The 21,047-nt window shown below is 36.5% G+C and overlaps 1 protein-coding gene across 3 annotated transcripts in view; it reads left to right on the top strand.

The window, feature by feature from the left end:
- Window positions 1-21,047, top strand: part of LOC129747896 (exostosin-1-like) — a 90,849-nt gene that overhangs the window by 15,064 nt on the left and 54,738 nt on the right. The window contains exon 2 of one of the 3 annotated variants that reach the window (XM_055742287.1): window positions 18,316-18,762. The exons of the other annotated variants lie outside the window; for them this stretch is intronic. Coding sequence (XP_055598262.1) covers window positions 18,316-18,319 — 4 coding nt within the window. The 3' untranslated portion in view covers window positions 18,320-18,762. Of the gene's footprint in view, window positions 1-18,315; window positions 18,763-21,047 lie in introns of those variants that run through there. 3 annotated transcript variants of the gene reach the window in all.

Below are 21,047 nucleotides of genomic sequence, written 5' to 3'. Positions count from 1 at the left end.
ATACAAATTATACAATTTTTTACTACAACTTTGTACAAATTCCAGAAAAACTGACAGGCTAAAAAACCACAAAACCAATACAATTTCAAGATCAAGTTAAATGGAGTTTTTCTTGAACAATTGTGGAGCAAATGGATGCCAATTTCGTTGGACTTCCATTTCGTTCCAAAATTTTTTGGAAATCTGTCAATTTGATGCGAAAACGCTACGTATTGAAAGACGTTTGGGTATAGTCATGATTTCATACCGGGTAACAAGTTTCTTGAAACCATTGTTAGAATTTTGAGATTTAACATACATTTTAAAAAATCTTCAAGATTTTACATTCAAAAAACGAGTATAATAAATATTTAGAAAATCATAATTATTAACCGGGATTAAACCGAGGGAAAACCGGGAAATACTTTGAAATCTCAAAATGAAAAATCGCTAGTTACCCTGCTTGTACTTAAATCTTTGCACAAAATTTTCTGTTTAGTTTTTCAAGAAACATTGGTAGTTTATGGAAAAAATCATAGGTTTTTTATAAGTGTTCTTTTAGAACAGCATTCAAATTCAAGATGATTTTTATCGAAGTAAAGGGTGTCCTACATCAAATTCATCACAGTGAAAACGCTGTTAAAATTTACCTAGTTGCCCGATTCTTTTCAAACTTTCACACAATAAAATTTTTACCATTTGTGATCTTTTGGTATATTTATTCCATTTCAATATCATTTATTTCAGTTCAACACCATATTTGTACAATCTTACATTTAGGCTCAATACTACCCGAAAATTTTGCGCAACATCTGAAAGCAGGTTTCTTTTTTCTACAGAAACCTAAATTTTCGTCATTTCTTCCTCAAAATTTACCTTTTTAAGATGCTCACTGAACGCATGCATAAAAATAGTTCAGTTTTTTTTTTCAATCGGTCTTTGTTCCGGTGCTCCGGGAGAATTTATGTTCTTGGATATAAAAGTGACTTTTTTGACTTCATATGACTTCAGGGCATCCTTTGAATAGTGGGTCGAATAAAAATTTGTCTAAATGGTGCAGAAGACCACCCTACAGCTTATTTTGGACTTTAAACTGACCAAAGATTGCGAATCTAGCTGCAGAGAGCATTAGAAGTAATTTTAACACTAGAAGGACCGGCAAATTGAATATACATACCTATTCGGACCGTGACCAGTCAAAATGACTGGTAAAGGGGAAAATTTTTATATCATACTATTTTTAACTTTTTTCTTTTGAAATTGTTTTGTTATTTATTCGATATCATTTTTGTTATAAAATGGAAATATTTTTTCACCATGGGTGCACGGAATCACCTCTATTTGGCATAGTTGACGAATGCGTGTATGTCATAAAATGAATATGTCAAATAATTATCAAAAAATCAAAACACATTATCAATCTAATTGTGAAATCATGTTAGATGGCTATGGGTATTGACTATGGGTGCACGGTTTCACTTCAGTTTTGTTTTAGTAGATATTTTCTAGCATCCATCGCTCTGAAATTTTTTAACACGTTGCCTATAAATTATACCTGATATTGTAGGTTTTGAAACATATTTTTTCTACAAGTAGAGCAATTTAACATGGGTGCACGGATTCACCGCTATTCATCCAAAATCAATTTTTTTACATGCTAAAGGTAAAGAATAAAGACTTTTATAGATTCAAATAAAAATGTGTGTTATATACATGGTTTTTCACTATGAGTGTGCGGATTCACCGCGATTTAATCAAATATTGGACTTTTTGCAAATTTAAAAAAATCATTTTTACAAATCTTAACTAAACCAAAGTCGAAACCATGTCTTTCATGTTCAGACATAATGATTTAAATAACGATTTTTATTTAAAGTTCCGTTTTTTCAATCCTGGAAAAGAAATATTTCAATTTTATCTTGAAATAATAAATTTATTTATTTATTATTACAAAACAGGTTTTTGCAATCGTACATTTATCTGATAAGATCTGATCAACATCCAGAAAATTGGAAAACGGTTACCATGGACCGAGTGAGTTTTAGGGATTATATGCATCAAGTTATGTCGTGCGACGGAAAACAATGAAAATAAAAATAATGAATCAACAATGTCAAATGTACACGTTGATTTGTTTTTCCTTAAAAGTTTTTTGATTGACAAATATTTCATTTCAAATACCTATCATATCAAACTCAAAAATATGTTGTGTTCTGAAGCAAGTTGAAAACTATTTCACTCTATATAATATACAACGGCGAATTTGCAGCCATTCCGTGCACCCATGTTGGAATATCCGCATCCGATGTGGTCTATCAGATAGGCTGGCGCGAGTCTGGTCTAGGTATGCCAGGCGTACTGGGATCGATTCCTTGTATCGGCAAGCAAATTCTTGGGTTCAAACCCCATAAGTTGCCGACAGGTAAGATGTGTTTCCTCTTAAAATAAGAATGTTTAATCAGTTGCCAGCTGGCCAGGTATATACACGGGTGCCGGAATACCTGTAAGTAAACTTCCATTGGAAATTTGTCGAGCCTAATAATCTAAGAATGCATGTGAATACATACTTGGGCAGAAACTGCGGTGAATCCGTGCACCCATGGTGGATGACCAACATATAAAAAATATTCCGTGCACCCATGTTGAAATATCATTTAAATTATTCAGTTTCATGACTGATGTCTTCAAATTTGAATAAAAAAGTACACAATTCATAATTATTTTACTCATACTAGTTTAGTATAAAACATATTTATCACCTAAAACTACTCGATTACTCGAATGGACATGTGTTAAATCTAACATAACTTTTACAAATCTTGATGAAATTTCGCCAAATTTTGACAGAAAGTTCGATTATAGTTGAGCAACAAAACAGACCAAAAAAATTGGGAGTCAAGTGCTTGGAGCGCCACACAGTAGCCAATCCGAGAACTTTTTCTTCAAATCTTCACGACTTCGCATCGAAAATCAATAATTTCATAACGAATGACACACTTCTGCCCACCATAAATCAACTAGGACTCATTGTCTTAAATGTAGCTTGCAAATGAAACCAAAAGCAAGCGAAAAAAATTTATCTTGTTTGAGTTATAGGGTTGTGAATTTTACCAGTCATTTTGACTGGTCACGGTCCGAGTGTCCATGGCGAAATTTTTCTCGCTTACTAAAAGAGCTAGTGAAATAAAAAATACACAGTTTTGTAGAGATTCAAAATTAATGAAAAGTCGTATTTTTGCGAATTTTTAAAGCGAAGTATGCAAAAGATATTCAACAAACAAAGTGTCCAACCAGTCATTTTGACTGGTGCGGTCTTTCTAGTGTTAACTGTAAACCGAGTTTTTGTTTAAAACAAACATAACTATCAGACCTTTTTGTATGTATTTTGATTTTTAAGATGCCCCTAAAATCGTTCCAGCAGTTTTTCAGATGGAGCCAATACTGTAAACCGTTTTTTTGCGTATTGTATTTTTGATCCAGAAGTTTGCTTACATCACTTTCGAATGCAAGTTAAACGAGTTCAAAGAATTAAGAATTTTCCCTAAGTTTGCGCAAAACAAATTTGCCTTATCGCTCTTTGATTGGCTCTATTTTTTCAATTTTTTAAATATTCAAATATTTTTTAAATATTTAAACAGAAAAAATACGCCGTACACTTCTGTGCTATTTTTATGCAAATTTTCAAAAATTCCCAATGAGCGATTTTTTACAGCGTTTGCAAAGTGATGTAATTTAATGTGAGACACCGTTCATATTTTGATCTTGAAAACTACTGTAATGCTGTTCCAATCGTTGGTCTGTTCGAAGAGAATTGTTTATCTTGGAAAAGCACTTGCCGAAACTTTCTAAGTTTGTGTAGATATAAGGTACTTTTAATATGTTTTCTAAAACTTATTGTAGCCTTACGTTTTGAATTCCAGGTTTCAGGTTTTATTACAGATCTGAAACAACATATAAAACTTAATGAAATTTTTTAATATTTAGAGTGCCTTTACGGAAACTTACAAAACTTTTATTGTTGCATTGTAGTAAAAATTTTCGTACGTTGCTCGAACGTTGTCGTTAAGTGTCTAAAATCACGGATATTATTTATAAGTTTGAACGAGCGATTTTCAGTATTTTAATTTGCCTTGTTCTTGAAGCAGTCTTCTCAGAGCTGCTGAAAGTTACATTATTAGATAGGCTTAGCCAAATAAGGAGTTAAGTTAATCAATTTTCGGACATCACTTTTATGAAAGCAAGATGAAAATCTGTAAAGAATTCCAAAATTTTTGCTTAAAATTGAAATTTTATAAACACTCATTTTCTCTTTAAAAAAAAAGAGGCAACTTTAACATGCGAAAGGGTTCTCTTATCTACGCCTATAGTAACTGCATCCAGCAAAGCCACCCCCGCTGTCAGAAAGTCAGAACCACTTCAACTTCTTCCTATACATCCTATGAGAGTGCGTGTGCCTACGACCTTTTTGAGTGAGGTTATGGCAGCCAGCCATAGCGATGAGTGTAGTGCTATGGTACGGGACAGCACCCGAAAGTGCTGTTGTTTTAATTAAAAAAGGCAAAATTGCTTCCTTGTTCGATGTTTTTGGGCCTCCCGGCCCGATGGAGTTCCCTGTATTCTTAGCCTCTGCCGATGTGTGCCAGCAACCAGCAACGGTACGTGTCAAGAGGATATCCCGGAAACGGCGAAAAACGACGACAGACCGGTCGGTCCGTTTTGACATTTGCCTTCTACATCACAATTATGAGCCTCGGTTTTACATGCATGCCCAAAACGAAACGAAAACAACCCCGGCAGGGGGCGTATTTCGGCCGTTCTTGAGTGTTTTTTTTTTCTCGGCGTTTCAAGTTTTCCCCGATCCAGTCGAGTGGAATTGGCGGTTGAAAAAAGATCCCATATTCCCATATTCACATTTCGGTCGGGATGTTAATGGGAATCAACGGGTTTCTTTTTTGTCCTTGGGCGGTGACATTTGAGACGGGAGTAGCAAGTGATTTGATGATTTAAAAAAAAAACAATATTTATATGTACATGATACAAAATGTTACTTTTTAGCTTCTAGCTCTGGATTTAGCCGGGTTAAAATGTTTATAAAAAAATTGTGTAGAACAACTGTTTATTTATCATCAACTTTGGTTTTCGAATGACTTGTAAAACTTTATTCAATAAGCTCAATAGTGAAATAAACACAAAAAATGCACTGACTGAAAAAAAAACAATAAAAACCTCTTCAAGGTTAACGCATATTTCTAAATGCAACTCAATTCCCGAAGTTTATTGATATTTGTAATTTAAGCCCCTACATTTTAACGAGGAATTGAAGTGTAATGTCTAGACTTTCCGATGCTATTTTTAATTTCCGAAGCGAAAGTCTTTTCGCGATTAATGATTCAACGATGGCCTCGTGCCGCAGTCTTCGCGTGCGTAGGAAGTAATCGGACAGACGACACGGCTTCATTAAATGTCCCATGAAAAACATAAATTCCAAGAACAAAGCCACTTTCCAAATTGGCTATTGACTCGGGCCGGAAACCATTTCCATCATTATCATGAAGCAAATCGTTCCGGCAGTTGCAAAATATGTACCTACACCGTGAGTATATCGCCCGTGCCCTTGAGCTCTGCGCGTAATTAACAACTTAAGCGGATCCAATTAGAAACAGCTTTCCCACGAAGAATCCACCTTTTGAAAACCGGCAGCAGCAGTGGTAGGCCAGAATGCTTTTAATGAAATATGTTCTTTCCCCCATTCAGCATTTGCCTGGAGAAGGAGTGGGAGAGAATTTACCGGCACCCACACAAACGCACTTTTATGGTGGCGGTTTCCTTTAAAATTTCTTCAAGGAACTCCACCCCCGAGTCTGAGGTTAACTGAGGAAGACTGCAGAATTCCAGCACTTCGTCGGCGGTTTAACAGGGTGGTGGAAGCTCGAGTGAAAAATCATCTTCGTCATTTACGTCTCCTGTCCATCAAAGCCTTTGCTTTCTGTCTCCAACTAAGTTTTGCGGTAGTCCAGCACTTCAAGGTGTGGGGGTTGCCGGCTGTCAGATGGGGTTGAAATAAGGTGCGCTTTTCCTATTTTTACTGCCTTCTATTGGGCCCGGGTGTTTTTCCCTGCCCAGATTACTCGTCCACGTTGATGCGTTTGATGTATGATGCCAAGTCACGTATTCAAACGGGCAGCCTGCTGATGGTTGAGAAGTCGTACTGTAGCCCTACCTTAAGGTTCCTTGGCTCGATTATTAGAGACTGACTTAGAGTCGGGGTAGGGGTGTAGAAGGACCTACCTTTCTCTTTACCTGCAGCTAGTTTACTCTAACAAAGAAATTACGAAAAATATCGTTTTTCTGTGTCGAAAAGCGAGTCACTGTGCCTCGTTTTCATCACAAGTGTAGGGTAACCAGCTCAAGTTCAGAATGGGGGTAGGCTTAATAGCGGCATGTTATCCAAACATACGGGAAAATAATACCTAGATAGGATATGGGATGTGTTTTGTTTTGGTTCTTTCAGAGATAATGCGGTTGCACTGGGAGGACAGTTCCAGCGATGAAAAAGCTTGTTAGTGCCGGTCCGACATAGAATCTTATGCCGATAATTCCACCTTCAAGGAATTTTATTATTGGAGTAGAGTCTGATTTTTGGGTGCATACCCCAGTTTCCGGTTGCGTATTTCAGGTGCACGTAATTCTATCATAAGTCATTCGAATGCACCTGAATGGACACTAGTGGAAGGTGCTGGTGAGCATGCAGTTGGAAACCCTACTACACCCTCTAACCTCTAGAGTACTCTACAGAGTAGAGTAGAGTTGAGTACTCTACAGAGTAGAGTAGAGTCAAGTAGAGTAGAATAGAGTAAAGTATTCTAAAGAGTAGAGTAGAGTCAAGTAGAGTAGAATAGACTAGAGTAGGGTAGAGTAGAGAAAAGTACAGTAGAGTAGAGTAGTGTGGAGTAGAGTACTCTACAAAGTAGAGTCAAGTAAAGGAGAGTAGATTAGAGTAAAGTAGCGTAGAGTAGAGTAGATTAGAGAAAAGAAGTGTAGAGTAGAGTAGAAAAAAGTAGAGTAGAAAAAAGTAGAGTAGTGAAGATAAGGTTAGAGTAGAGTAAGGTACTCTACAGAGTAGAGTAGAGTAGAGCACTCTACAGAGTAGAGTAGAGCACTCTACAGAGTAGAGTAGAGTAGAGCACTCTACAAAGTAGAGTAGAGTAGAGTAGAGAAGTGAAAAGTAGAGCATCGTGGAGCAGAGTAGAGAAGAGCAGTATAGAGTAGAGAAAAGTAGAGAAGAGAAGGGTAGAGTAGAGAAGAGTAGAATAGAGAAGAGTAGAATAGAGAAGAGTAGAGTAGACTAGAACAGAGTATCATAGAGTAGAGTATCGTAGAGTAGAGTAGAGTAGAGTAGAGTAGAGTAGAGTATCGTAGAGTAGAGTATCGTAGAGTAGAGTATCGTAGAGTAGAGTATCGTAGAGTAGAGAAGAGTATAGTAAAGTGAAGTAGAGAAAAGTAGAGAAGAGTAGAGCAGAGTACCCTACACAGAAGAGTAGAGTAAAATAGAGAAATGTAGAGTATAGTAGAGTAGAGTAGCGTAGAGTAGAATAGAAAAAAAGAAAATTAGAGTAAGATAGAGAAGAGAAAAATAGAGTAAAGTAGAGTATCGTGGAGTAGAAAAGATTAGAGAAGAGTAGATCAGAGTAGATTAGAGTAGAGAATAGTAGAGTAGAGTAGCGTAGAGTAGAGTAGAGTAGAATAGAATAGAGAAGGATAGAGTTGAGTAGGATAGAGTAGAGTAGAATAGAGTAGAGTAGATTAGAGTATCGTAGAGTGGAGAAGAGTAGACTAAAGTGGAGTAGAAAAAAAGTAGAGAAGAATAGAATAGTGAACTCTACAAAGTGAAGTCAAGTAAAGTAGAGTAGAGTAAAGTAGCGTAAATAAGAGTAGAGTAAAGTAGATTAGTGAAGAGTAGAGTAGAGTACTCAACAAAGAAGAGTAGAGAAGAGAAGAGAAAAGTAGAGTGTCGTGGATTAGAGAAGGGTAGAGTAGAGAAGAGTAGAATACAGAAAAGTAGAGTAGAATAGAGAAGAAAAAAGTAGAGTGGAGTAGAGTAGAGAATCGTCGAATACAGTAGAGTAGAGTAAAGTGGAGTAGAGAATGTAGAGAAAAGTAGAGAAGAGTAGATAAGATCACTCTACAAAGTTGAGCCAAGTAAAGTAGCGTAGTGTAGAGAAGAGTTAAGTTGAGTAGAGTAGATTTGAGAAGAGAAGTGTAGAGAAGAGCAGAGAAAAGTAGAGTAGAGAAGAGTAGAGTAGGGAAGATTAAGGAAGAGTAGAATAGACTACTCTACAGAGTAGAGTAGAATAGAGCGGAGTAAAGGAGAGAAGAGAAAAGTAGAGTATCGTGGAGAAGAGTAGAGTAGAAATGAGAAGAAAAAAGCAGTGTTGAGTAGAGAAGAGAAGTGTTGAGTAGAAAAGAGTAGAGTAGAGTAGAGAAGAATAGAATACAGAGTTAAGAGTAGAATAGAATAAACAAGAATAGAATAGATAAGAGTAGAGTAGAGTAGAATACAGTAGAGTAGAGTATCGTAGAGTAGAGTATCGTAGAGAAGAGTATCGTTGAGTAGAGTAGAGAAGAGTGAAGTTGAGTAGAGAAAAATAGAGAAGAGTAGAGTAATCTACAAAGTATAGTAAAGTAGAGTAGATTAGAGTAGAGTGAGAAAGAGAAGAGAAAAGTTGAGTAAAGAATAGCAGAGTAGAGAAGAGAAAAGTACAGTTTAGGATAGTAGTGTAGAGAAGAGGAAAGTAGAGTAGAGTAGAGTATCGTGGATTAAAGAAGAGAAGTGTAGGGTAGAGAAGAGTAGTGTAGAGAAGAGATGATTAGTGTTGAGATGGAGAGTACTCTACAAAGTAAAGTCAAGTAAAGTAGAGTAGAGTAGAGTAGATTAGAGTAGAAAAGTGTAGAGTAGAGCAGAGTAGAGTAGAGAAAAGTAAAGTAGAGTAGAGAAGAGCTGTGTAGAGTAGAGTAGAGTAGAGTAGAGTAGAGTAGAGTAGAGTAGAATAGAGTAGAGTAGAATAGAGTAGAGTAGATTAGAGTAGAGTAAGGTAGAGTATCGTAGAGTAGAGAAGAGTTCAGTGGAGTAGAGAAAATTAGAGAAGAGTAGAGTAGAGCACTATACAGAGAAGAGTAGAGTAGAGTAGAGTAGAATAGAGAAGACAGAAGTAGAGTAAAGTAGAGGAGTGTAGAGATATGAAAATTAGATTAAAATAGAGTATTGTTTAGCAGAGTAGCTTAGGGTAGAGTAGAGTAGAGTAAATTCGTTAGAGTTAGATTCGCCTAGAGTAAAGCAGAGTAGAGTGGAGTAGAGAAAAGTAGAGTAGAGTTGAGTAGAGTAGAGTAGAGTTATGCAGAGTTGAGGAGAATTGAGAAGGGTAGTGTAGAGTAAAATAGAGTATCATAGAGTAGAGTATCATAGGGTAGAGTAGAGTATCGTAGAGTATTGTATCGTAGAGTAGAGTAGTGTATCGTAAAGTAGAGTAGAGTATCGTAGAGTAGAGTAGAGTAGAGTAGAGTATAGTAAAGTGAAGTAGAGAAAAGTAGAGAAGAGTAGAGCAGAGTAGAGCAGAGTACCCTACACAGAATAGTAGAGTTAAATAGAGAAGAGTAGAGTATAGTAGAGTAGAGTAGCGTAGAGTAGAATAGAGCAAAGAAAATTAGAGTAAGGTAGAGAAGAGAAAAATAGAGTAAAGCAGAGTATCGTGGAGTAGAGTAGATTAGAGAAGAGTAGATTAGAGTAGATTAGAGTAGAGAATAGTAGAGTAGAGTAGAGTAGCGTAGAGTAGAGTAGAGTAGAGTAGAGTAGAGTAGAGTAGAGTAGAATAGAGAAGGATAGAGTAGAGTAGGATAGAGTAGAGTAGAATAGAGTAGAGTAGAGTAAAGTATCGTAGAGTAGAGAAGAGTAGAGTAAAGTGGAGTAGAAAAAAGTAGAGAAGAATAGAATAGAGTACTCTACAAAGTGAATTCAAGTAAAGTTGAGTAGAGTAAAGTAGCGTAGATTAGAGTAGAGTAAAGAAGATTAGAGAAGAGTAGAGTAGACAAGTAGAGTATCGTGGATTAGAGTAGAGTAGAGAAGTGTAGAGTAGTGTAGAGTAGAGAAGAGTTGAATACAGAAGAGTAGAGTAGAATAGAGAAGAGAAAAGTAGAGTGGAGTAAAGTATAGAATCGTCGAGTACAGTAGAGTAGAGTAAAGTGAAGTAGAGAAAAGTAGAGAAAAGTAGATAAGATCACTCTACAAAGTTTAGTCAAGTAAAGTAGCGTAGAGTAGAGAAGAGTTAAGTTGAGTAGAGTAGATTTGAGAAGAGAAATGTAGAGTAGAGCAGAGAAAAGTAGAGTAGAGAAGAGTAGAGTAGGGAAGATTAAGGAAGAGTAGAATAGACTACTCTACAGAGTAGTGTAGAGTAGAGCGAGGTAGAGGAGAGAAGATAAAAGTAGAGTATCGCGGAGAAGAGTAGAGTAGAAATGAGAAGAAAAAAGCAGTGTTGAGTAGAGAAGGGAAGTGTTGAGTAGAGAAGAGTAGAGTAGAGTAGAGTAGAGTATCGTAGAATAGATTATCGTAGAGTAGAGTAGAGAAGAGTGAAGTTGAGTAGAGAAAAGTAGAGAAGAATAGAGTAATCTACAGAGTAGAGTAAAGCAGAGTAGATTAGAGTAGAGTTAAAGAATAGTAGAGTAGAGAAGAGAAAAGTACAGTTAAGAATAGTAGTGTAGAGAAGAGAAAAGTAGACTAGACCGTACAAACCGAATCAAAACATTTTCAATGATGCGCTGTCGTTTGAGGAGTTTCTAGATTTGTCCAGAAATCAGATCCTTTTGAAGCAACTTGTACGTCGGAAAGGTTCGCCGATATTGGACGATATGTCTGAAGCGTTGGAACATGTTAAGCTGATCCTATCGAAGCAAAAGTGCCGAGATCAACCGAAAAATGTAGCCTCTCGGTTGATTTCCGTGTGTCGAACCTACGACAAGGTCAAGGGGGAAAGTGGCACAGTTCGGTTGCCGGAATGTAGAAAAGCCTTGGTTGCCTTAGGATATTCTCCCGATATTGTAACGATAAATGTTGTGAAACATGTCTTGATGTTTTACGATGAACTTAGGCAAACGACAGCAGGTTCTGTGTCGAAGAAATGTGACGGAAAGGATAAGTATGATAACTATAGCGTCGAGTTGGAGGAGTTTTGTATGCTCGATTCTTGCATGTCGGTATTGCAACAGGAAATTCTCGAAAACGGTTGCGTTTCTCCGATTTACGGAACAAACCTGCAACAACCACCAGTGTATCTAACGGATTGCCCCGAATGGAACCACTGCCTCCCAGTGTTAACTCTCACCCCGATGGATCGGAAACGATTCAATTCAACCGGTCAGGAATGTGTTTCGATGGTGGAAAAACTAGGCTCGATGACATGCAATTCGGAACAGGACAGGCTCTCGAAACATCAAATGGATGCGTCCGAAAAGCGAAATCAATCATCCCTGGGCTGCGATTCGAGAAATGATAATCCAGCTACCTCGGAACAATGTTCCACTCTTCCAGTGCGGAATATTTATTTGGGTGGAAGCTGCTGGATGCTCACAAACTGGCGCCAGAAACACGTTATTCCAAAATTAAAACAAAACGGTCTATCTTATTATACCTCACATTTACACGAATGCGTAGACGGCATGACCGGTTCCAGTCCCGATGTTTATGATACCCATTGCTCGGAAGAAAAACTATCGCTTGATTTCGACCTGCTCGATGCCAGCCGGGTTCTGTTGTTCGTGATAACCAATGAAACCCGGTCGCTGAACGCCATGACCCTGGCTGCCCATTACATCGGCATGGGATATGACGTGGTGTTATGTATTCAGATGCTGACTACCGAAGACAGTCCCACGAAGCAAAAACTAACCCCAGCTGCGGTCAAGGACTACAACCGAGGCCGGGCCTATCTTGTTGATCTGGCCAACCGGCAGTCAGTGCCGGTTTTTAGCGAAATTGACCAAGCCTTGGATTGTGCAATTAAAAAAATAAAATTGAGCAAAACTCAAGTTCACTAATGTTGTGTTATCAAAATATGATCCTTGGCTGATGAATGCTTGAAATCACTCAAAAATCCCCAATTGAACGTTTCCGTTAACTGTTAGTCGAGTTGAAGAAGTAGCTGAAGCTCCGTTGATCCTCTAAAGAACATTAATTGCTATCCAAATGTAAAAGTTTTACGTTTCTTTTATAACCTGACATAAAAAAAAACTCTTAGGTATAAATAGATATGGAGATCTTTTATTTTTGGATAGTTTCTAACTTCCCCAAAAAACAAATACAAAAGCAGCATTTATTTCGACAAGTTTTTGGAAGCTTGTTTGAAAAAAGGAACAATAATTTGAAAAGTGTAACAGAGGATCGTCTTCGAGTTAAAAAAAAATCTTATTCATACACAAATTTTATACAAAAAAAAACAACAATATCAAACCACTAGAAAGCACGAGCTCAAAGCTTATTTTTTATAAACGACACCGACACACCTTGAAAGCGCACAATTTACAACTATCACCTGGCATCCAGTGCATTTTTTTTAAATACAGATGACAGATCTCAAAACAAGAAGAAAAAAGAGAGAGATCCAACTTACTTCCCGGTGAACGTGACTATCATGATGGATTCAATAAACTACTAGAGAAAGTTATAATTTTTCATTCCGTTAGAATCGAACTACTAAAACAGCTCTCTACTACTACAACAGCATCGGTGCATTCGTTTTTTGTCACAATAGGAAGATAGCAGCCAGACAAGATAGGTGAAGGTGAAGATTAAGGCGGTTTGTTGATACTTTTAAAGACAGCCATAAAATACCTATTATGTTATTATAAAACGACCTGTAATCTACGATTTATGTATTGTTTATTTTTACACAACAATTGATCAAAAATCTACTTGAATGTTCAGAAAAGTGATGGCCTTGTTAGGTGTTGTAAAGCGAAACAGTCAGTCAGTGAAATACCTTTTGTATGTCTATTGTTTAACAAAATTTACTAAAACAAAACGGGATAGTCTAACTACTACCTACCGAGCACCAACCAGATAGGAACACTAACGCGAGCAAAGCAAATCTATAGGCTAAGCTACTACCACCACTAATGCTTACACTTCTAATTTTCTATTAAACTGTATCGGTGTGGAATAAATGTTACGTTTTAGTCATCCCAGCGTACAACTAGTGTTTTTGAAGACGTTCTACTCTTCCGTCCGAAATCCAGTCCATCTTTCACCTTTTATAAATACTGTTTATGTTAGCATTTTATGTTTTTTTTAAAATAAATTCTTTTTTTTTCTTGGATACAGAATGTTAAAGCGTTCAAAAACTTGCGTTCTTGAGTAGACGCAACCGTCTCTTAAGCACGTGTTTTTTATGAGTTCATTACCCAGTAAAAGTGTCAGGTCAACCTCGTGGAGACTTGTGATCTTCTGTTTGTCGTGTGCCGATTGAGTGACGCTTTTCCTGGAATCGCGTATGCCCTCGGGACTTTACGCAACGAACGGATTCCCAACAAAGACTTCTTACACCTACTCAAATGATCTAGTGAAATAACCATTTCTGTACGATGTTCACTGCGGAGAAGGTCTAGTCTTGTTTCCTCAGCTTTAACCGTAGGGAACGACATTCTTCGTATACCTCTGGAAGTGCAGTCAATCTTCTACAGTCTCATCTGTAGTTATCGGCTTAAAACTGTAACACCAACACCAATCGTGGATTAAAGAAGAGTAGTGTAGAGTAGAGAAGAGTAGTGTAGAGTAGAGAAGAGTAGTGTAGAGTAGAGAAGAGTAGTGTAGAGTAGAGAAGAGTAGTGTTGAGAAGGAGAGTACTCTACAAAGTAAAGTAAAGTAAAGTAGAGTAGAGTAGAGTAGAGTAGAGTAGAGTAGAGTAGAGAAGCGTAGAGTAGAGTACTCTACAGAGTAGAGCAGAGTAGAGTAGAGAAAAGTAAAGTAGAGTAGAGAAGAGCTGTGTAGAGTTGAGTAGAGTAGAGTAGAGGAGAGTAGAGTAGAGTAGAGTAGAGTAGAGTAAAGTAGAGTAGAGTAGAGTAGAGTAGAGTAGAATAGAGTAGAGTAGAATAGAGTAGAGTAGAGTAAGGTAGAGTATCGTACAGTAGAGAAGAGTTCAGTGGAGTAGAGAAAATTAGAGAAGAGTAGAGCAGAGCACTATACAGAGAAGAGTAGAGTATTGTAGAGTAGAATAGAGAAGAGAGAAGTAGAGTAAAGTAGAGAAGAGTAGAGAAATGAAAAGTAGATTAAAATAGAGTTTTGTATTGTAGAGTAGCTTAGGGTAGAGTAGAGTAGAGTAAATTCGTTAGAGTTAGATTTGCCTAGAGTAGAGTAGAGTAGAGTGGAGTAGAGAAAAGTTGAGTAGAGTTGAGTAGAGTAGAGTAGAGTTATGCAGAGTTGAGAAGAATTGAGAAGGGTAGTGTAGAGTAGAGTAGAGTAGAGTAGGATAGAGCATCGTAGAATAGAGTAGACTAGAGGCGAGTAGTGCAGAGAAGAGAAGAGTAGAATAGAATAGAGAAGAGTATTGTAGAGTACTGTAGAAAAGAGTAGATAAGAGAAGGTTAGAGTACAGTAGAGTAGAATAGAATAGAGTAACGTAGAGCAGGATAGGGTAGAGTAGAGTAGAGTAAATTGGTTAAAGTTAGATTCGCCTAGAGTAGAATAAAGTAGCGTACAGTAGAGTTGAGTAAAGTGGAATAGAGTAGAGTAGAGTTGAGTAGAGTAGAGTAGAGTAGAGTTGAGTAGAGAAAAGTAGAGAAGAGTAGAGTAGAGCAGAGCAGAGTACAGTAGAGTAGAGAAGAGAAGAGTTGATTAAAGAAGAATTGAGTAGAATCGAGTAGAGTTGAGTTGAGTAAAGTAGAGTTCATTAGAGTAGAGTAGAGTAAAGTAGAGTAGAGTAAAGTAGAGTAGAGTAAAGCAGACTAGAATAAAGTAGAGTAGAGTTGAGTAGGGTAGAATATAGTAGAGTAAAGTAGAATAAATTCGCCTAGAGTAAAGTTGAATAAATTAGAGTAGAGTAAGGTAGGGTAGGGTAGGGTAGAGTAGAGTGGAGTAGAGAAGAATTCATTCGTTAGAGTTAGAATCGCCTAGAGTAGAGTAGAGTAGAGTAGAGTAGAGTAGAGAAGAGTAGAGCGGAGTAGCGTAGAGTAGAGTAAATTCTTTAGAGTTAGATTAGCTTAGAGTAGAGTAAAGTAGATTAGAGTAGAGTATCGGAAAATAGAGTTAGAGTGTAGTAGAGTAGAGTGGTGTGAAGTTGAGTAGAGTAGAATAGAGAAGAGTAGAGTGGAGTAAAGCAGAGTAGAGTAGAGTAGAGTAGAGTTGAGTTGAGTAGGATAAAGTAGAGTAAGGTAAAGGGTAGAGTAGAGCACAGCAAATTCGCGTAGATTAGATTCGCATAGAGTAGAGTAGAGGAGAGTACAGTAGAGGAGATTAGAGTAGAGGAGAGTAGAATAGAGGAGAGTAGAGTAGAACAAGTTAGAGTAGGGTACAGTAGGGTAGAGCTGAGTAGTATAGTGTAGAGTAAAGTTGAGAAGAGTAGAGTTGAGTAGGGTCAGGGAAGAGTAATATCTATTTGTGATTCATTATACGTTCTCTTGCTTAAAACTGAAATTTACTAGACAATTTGAGGCAGTGAATGTCGTTCGATAAAAAGTAAGAAATGGCAAAATTGAGTGAAAATATTGAGCTTATCAGGATTTTACATAAAAGTCTGCTAAGTCCGCCACTCAGTTACCATGTTCGAAATAAGCGTTGACGATTTGCACACTATGTATGGTGTTTTTGTCGTCTATGAATTTGCAATAGCTACAAAAATCGCAAGACATAATCTTAAAATTCATAAAATTAAAATTTTTGATCACCCTACCCCTTATTAGTTCTGAAAGATGGATTCGCACCACGGATGAAGCAGGAGTCCTTGCAGAATGGGTTTTCCACCCTTTCGACAATAACCTTTTGCGATGCAAAAAAAACCGAAGAACAAAAATGAAATAAGAGGCAGGTATAACGGACAAAAAAAACGGAAGCCAAATTGAAATATAGCCCCACGCCCCTCCCACAACTCATCACAAGAAGGAAGGAAGAGAGGAAACCACACCAGAGCACCCTGGTAGAAGGAACCGTAGGAAGTCCTGGCAGATGAGGGGCCTATAATAAGTAAGACAGGACAGCAGCAGCCGAGGATGGTGTGCCTCCTCCCGGATTGGATGGTGGTGAATGACTGACGACTTTGACTGACTTTGTACCCAAGCAAGCAAGCGAGCAAGTATTGCAATCGCAACTGCCTTACTGGCTCGGGTAGAATTCAAACCATCACAGAATGACGGGTAGACGTGTGTAGCATAACTATGATTTAAATGCGATTTCCACAATTCACCCGGATGGAGTTTTTTTTATTGTTCTCACTCGTTTTCTGCCACCTTCTCATCATACCTTCAACATCCTTCCTGGGGGGTGTCCTTTTGGCGTGGAAAGCTTCGGAAGGATGAAAGGAGCTCATGTATGTGTTCTTCTTCGACGTTGTAGAGGTGCGTGTGTAGGTTAATTATAATCCTGTGCTGAACTGGCAATTTATTCCTCTTCCGCATTTAGCACCGAAGAAAAACGACCGAGATCCGTGTGGGAGTTCCATTTTTCATCGGGAAGTTTGTTTGTTCTTTTTTTCTGTTGCTGGTTGCTTTCGTTCTATTATTTGAAGAACGCGTCATACAGTTCAGTGTTCTTCTTCGCGAGCTTCAAGAGTGAAATTGAAATTTCTCGGAACAACGTTTCGCTGTGGGAAGGTTTCTGGTGCGACTTTTCCACTCTCTCTCTCTCGTTTCATGCCCCGCTGTAACTAAACTCACGCAGTGCATAAATAAGAATAAACAAGAATCAATTAGGGGCCAATTTCTAGAATGGAACGTGAAGCGACGTGCTATTTAGCACTATGTTTACAATGCACGAATGTTTGAGAAAATTTTAGAATTAAACATCTTTAATTAGAAAATACACTTTCTCATTTCAATGTTCTTTAACTTTTTATCGATTAATTTTGTGTCATCAAACCTTTACAGAAGTTTCGAAAATTTCCACATCCATGTTCATGTTCAAAGAGGTTTCCCAAGCAATCTTCTACCGGTTAGCGTGAAGCAAGTAGAAATTGGATTCGGTCACTGCGGGCGTCTTACAATGTTTGAGATAGAAAGCTGACAACAAACTTATTAGTCTCCCAACTAGTAAGCATCCCATCCGCGTGGCAACTTTCCATTCCATTGCACTAATGTTGTTTATCTAAGCGCGACCCACTCACTCGCTGGAAGGTAAACGTAGCCTGATTTACACATGACATGTCTCGAACACACTGCAGCAAATGGGTTTGGGTTGTTGATTTTGAAGTTGGAAGCATAATAGTACACAATCACACTGTTCTATGTTGGATTAATTTGGCGGGGCTGTCATCATCATTACCCTTCTGAATTGGCGAAATCATCGGTCTTTCACTTTCATGTCTCTGGAGTCAGCTAAGGGAAAAACCAACGAATATACTAAATACAAGGCCAAAACACCTCATGTAGGATCAGCTAGTTGAAAGCTACTCTGATTCTATTGGTGGGAAAAATTTTCTTTAAAAAAAACTGTTTGGGCAGACCATCGGATACGATAAAAACAAGACATTTTATCTTGTTGGGGACAAAATTAAAAGAGCTCAATCTTGATCAAATTTATGCAATTAGGTTTATGTTTTCGACCGGGAAAGATATATAGTAATTTTAATTTGGCTTTTTCGGTCTTGGATGTAGATCAAACAACGGTGTTTTTTGAAATGCCCAACGTTTCGACCAGTCTTGTTGGTCTTTTTCAAGGGAATTTGCTGTCTGTTGTTTTTTGTCGATTTCGTTTTAGTCCAACGGCTAGAAGTTCATTGATTGCTGTTCGTATATTTCAACGGATGGAACGAAAAACGTTTCATCTGTATTACTATGGTCACATTGTTAACGTTAGTGCAATGCTTAATCAATGCAGAGCTAATAAATTAAGACTATTTTTTACAGAAATTTGTACGAATATGCACATGAGATTCACAAATAACAACATTTAGTAGAAAATGATTGAAACATCATTCATCGAATTTGATGAAAATGGGAGCCTTCAAATGAAATCTCCCATTTCGACCCATTTCGACATTAATCTTGATTACTAAAAATTTTTGTGGGGGTTTAGTTATAATATTATTATTCGATGAGTTTTCAATGCATCGTTTCTAACAATTTTTTTTTTCTTTTTCGTTACAGGTAAGGAATTGAAAAATCTACCAGTGCCTTGCAAGAATTTGCTATGATGATATGGATGAATCCTGTATTAAAAAGCCCGCAGTCTTGAAGATTACATTAGTATAAAAACAGTGTACCAAACGCGCCTGTTGAGCTAAAATGCAATTTACAACTTAAAATAATATCAAAATTGTACGATGTTTGAGTAACTGTATAATTTTTTCTTGATTTCATGATTTGTGAAATAAACTGCATCTGCTCCAAAACACATCATGAAGGAAAATGCCTAAATTAGTTGCCAGAACGCATCATAGCTATAGGTAGATGATCAGAAATGAAGTAACAATTTGTTTAAGCAGGTCGTTAGGTTGCAGAATCCGAAAATAAAATGAAAAAAAAAACTCAGTAGAAAAGTTTTTGTGTTATGTTCGTGAGTTCGAACCCAAGAGTACAGGATAAGTTTTTCAATGACAGTCACAACTTCATAAAAAAGGATTTGATCAAAAAAGTTATTCATCTGAAATGTTGTTGGGAAACATTTCAATGTGATGTGAATGTTTCGTTTGTTTGTTTTATTTATTTTAAAGAGACTTTAAATTTACTATTCATTCGCCTCTTTTAATGTCAATGTTTTATGAAGATTGATGAAATGCTAGATGAGTTATATTCATTACGAATAATACCACTTTTATAAAAAAGTCCTTAAATCATTGAACTTTTTGAAAACGGCTTATCTTGACCATAAACCAGAAACGGCGTAGTTGGGTGCATTCTCAAGCTTCAAATTGATATTTATTATTTGAAAATCGATCAACTTTCACGTAAGAGGCCGTTCACTAATTACGTATGCACAATTTTGGAAATTTTTAATCCTCTTCCCCCCCCCCCCTCCCTTTAGTAATACAAAGTAAGATAATTCAAAACCCCCGCTCCCCCCTAATAAGATCTTACGTTTTTTTTTCTTTGAGAAATTGACGTGTTTTTTTTTTAAATAGCTTCAAAAAATAAAAAATGTGAAATCCATGCTTCATACCAAAGCACTTTTTTTAATATAACTTGATAACTGCATTTGAAAAGCACAATTTATGAAAAACAACAGATGGAATGTCATAAATTATTATAGAAAACATTATTTAAGACTTATAGCATGTTCGGTAACAATAATCTTCAATAAATTTTCAAAATCGAATAAACAATATATAATCTTAATTTCGATTAAAAACAGTGTGAAAGATCAGGCTAGCACGAGGTACCATAAAAATTGTTATGTTTTTGACCAGAAAATCATAAAAATGGAAAAAAAAACCATTCTATACTACTAGAGTTGGTGCAGAAATGTTTAACGACAATTGCGTTGTCAACTAACCTAAAAGTTCAGACTCATTTCAGCGATAAGCGATAAATTTTCAGGATTATTTTAGTTGATCGTTTGAAAAATTTAAAGTTAGTAGTGTCTATTACTATAAAAACTGTCTAGAAACTTATTATCTAGAGCGCCTAATATTGACTTTTTGGAGATTTTTCTTGATGATGTCGTTTTCGAAATATGATGAGTTCAAATCGTAGTGTCACAACGCTGCACTTTCTTTTATGTTTCTATAAATTTCTCAGTTAAAAAGATTGTTATGATGAAAAGCGAAAAGAGACGATCTTTTTTTAATAATGCGATTTAGTGGTTTTGGAGGCACGTTGGTTAGAATTGGCTCTTTATTAATTTTTCAGAACCATCATTTTTTTTTATTAATTCAAAGACATTAAAAGATTAAAAAAACATAAAAAATGACCAAAAATAGGTTTGAAGAAAAGAAAACCCAGAGTAATATGATTTCGAATGGCTGAGACGAATTATCAATGTAACATTTCTTACGTAAGATTTTCGGGAACCCCCCTACTCCCCTAGTAAGAGATCGTAAGCACCATTGTTTTTCATTTCACCATTGAACGCCTGCTATAAAAAATAAAATTCAAATTGCTTGGAGCCCACGGATGACGGGAATAGTACTATGTATGCCGTAATCGAGACTCGACCTCATGAGCTCTGGCTTAGAAGACTTAAACGCTATCCTATAGGCCACGATCGGCGGCATTAAATTTTCAATAGCAGGAATTTAAAATTTATAATTCATAATCCAAATGTTTATTTCAATTGTATATCTTTAAACACAAAAAAAACATTTTCAAATAATTTTCAAATAATTTTAAAATGTAATGTGGATTACAAATCTAAATTAACAAAATGCAATTCTTATCAGAGCAAATATTAAAAACAGGCACTTTTGTCAAAATGTGCTTTTAAATGTAGCAAAAGTTACATTTCAAAACATTAATTCAGAGTGGGTATTAAATGTTTTAAACACTGAATTAATAATTATAAAAAAATAGATTAGTTAAATCTAGTACCGTAAACTGGGGGAACTTTGATCAGCGGGGTAACTTTGATCAACATGCAATTTTTGCAGATAATCATCATTTTCTATGTATAAAGTTGAAATATCTGAAAACTGTTGACTACGTTTGAAAGCCTGTAATTTGAGTTACAAATGAGCTAAATTTCGTTTTTATTAGGATATTTTTAACAATACTCAAAATATAATTTTAAAATCATAAAATATCTGGTTTTTTGAAGGCTCACAATCAAACATCTCTCCTGATCAAATTTGAGCATTTAGGAGCAAAAGGGTTGTTTTATGCGAAAGTTCAACTTTTTTCTTTGTTCAGGTTAAGTTTAAGTGTTATTTTTATAGTCATTTGAT

This window comes from Uranotaenia lowii, chromosome 2, assembly GCF_029784155.1.
Source record: "Uranotaenia lowii strain MFRU-FL chromosome 2, ASM2978415v1, whole genome shotgun sequence".
Classification (NCBI taxonomy): Eukaryota; Metazoa; Arthropoda; class Insecta; order Diptera; family Culicidae; genus Uranotaenia; species Uranotaenia lowii.
Note: the sequence above shows the minus strand (reverse complement) of the source record. Positions and strands in the feature narration are given on the sequence as shown.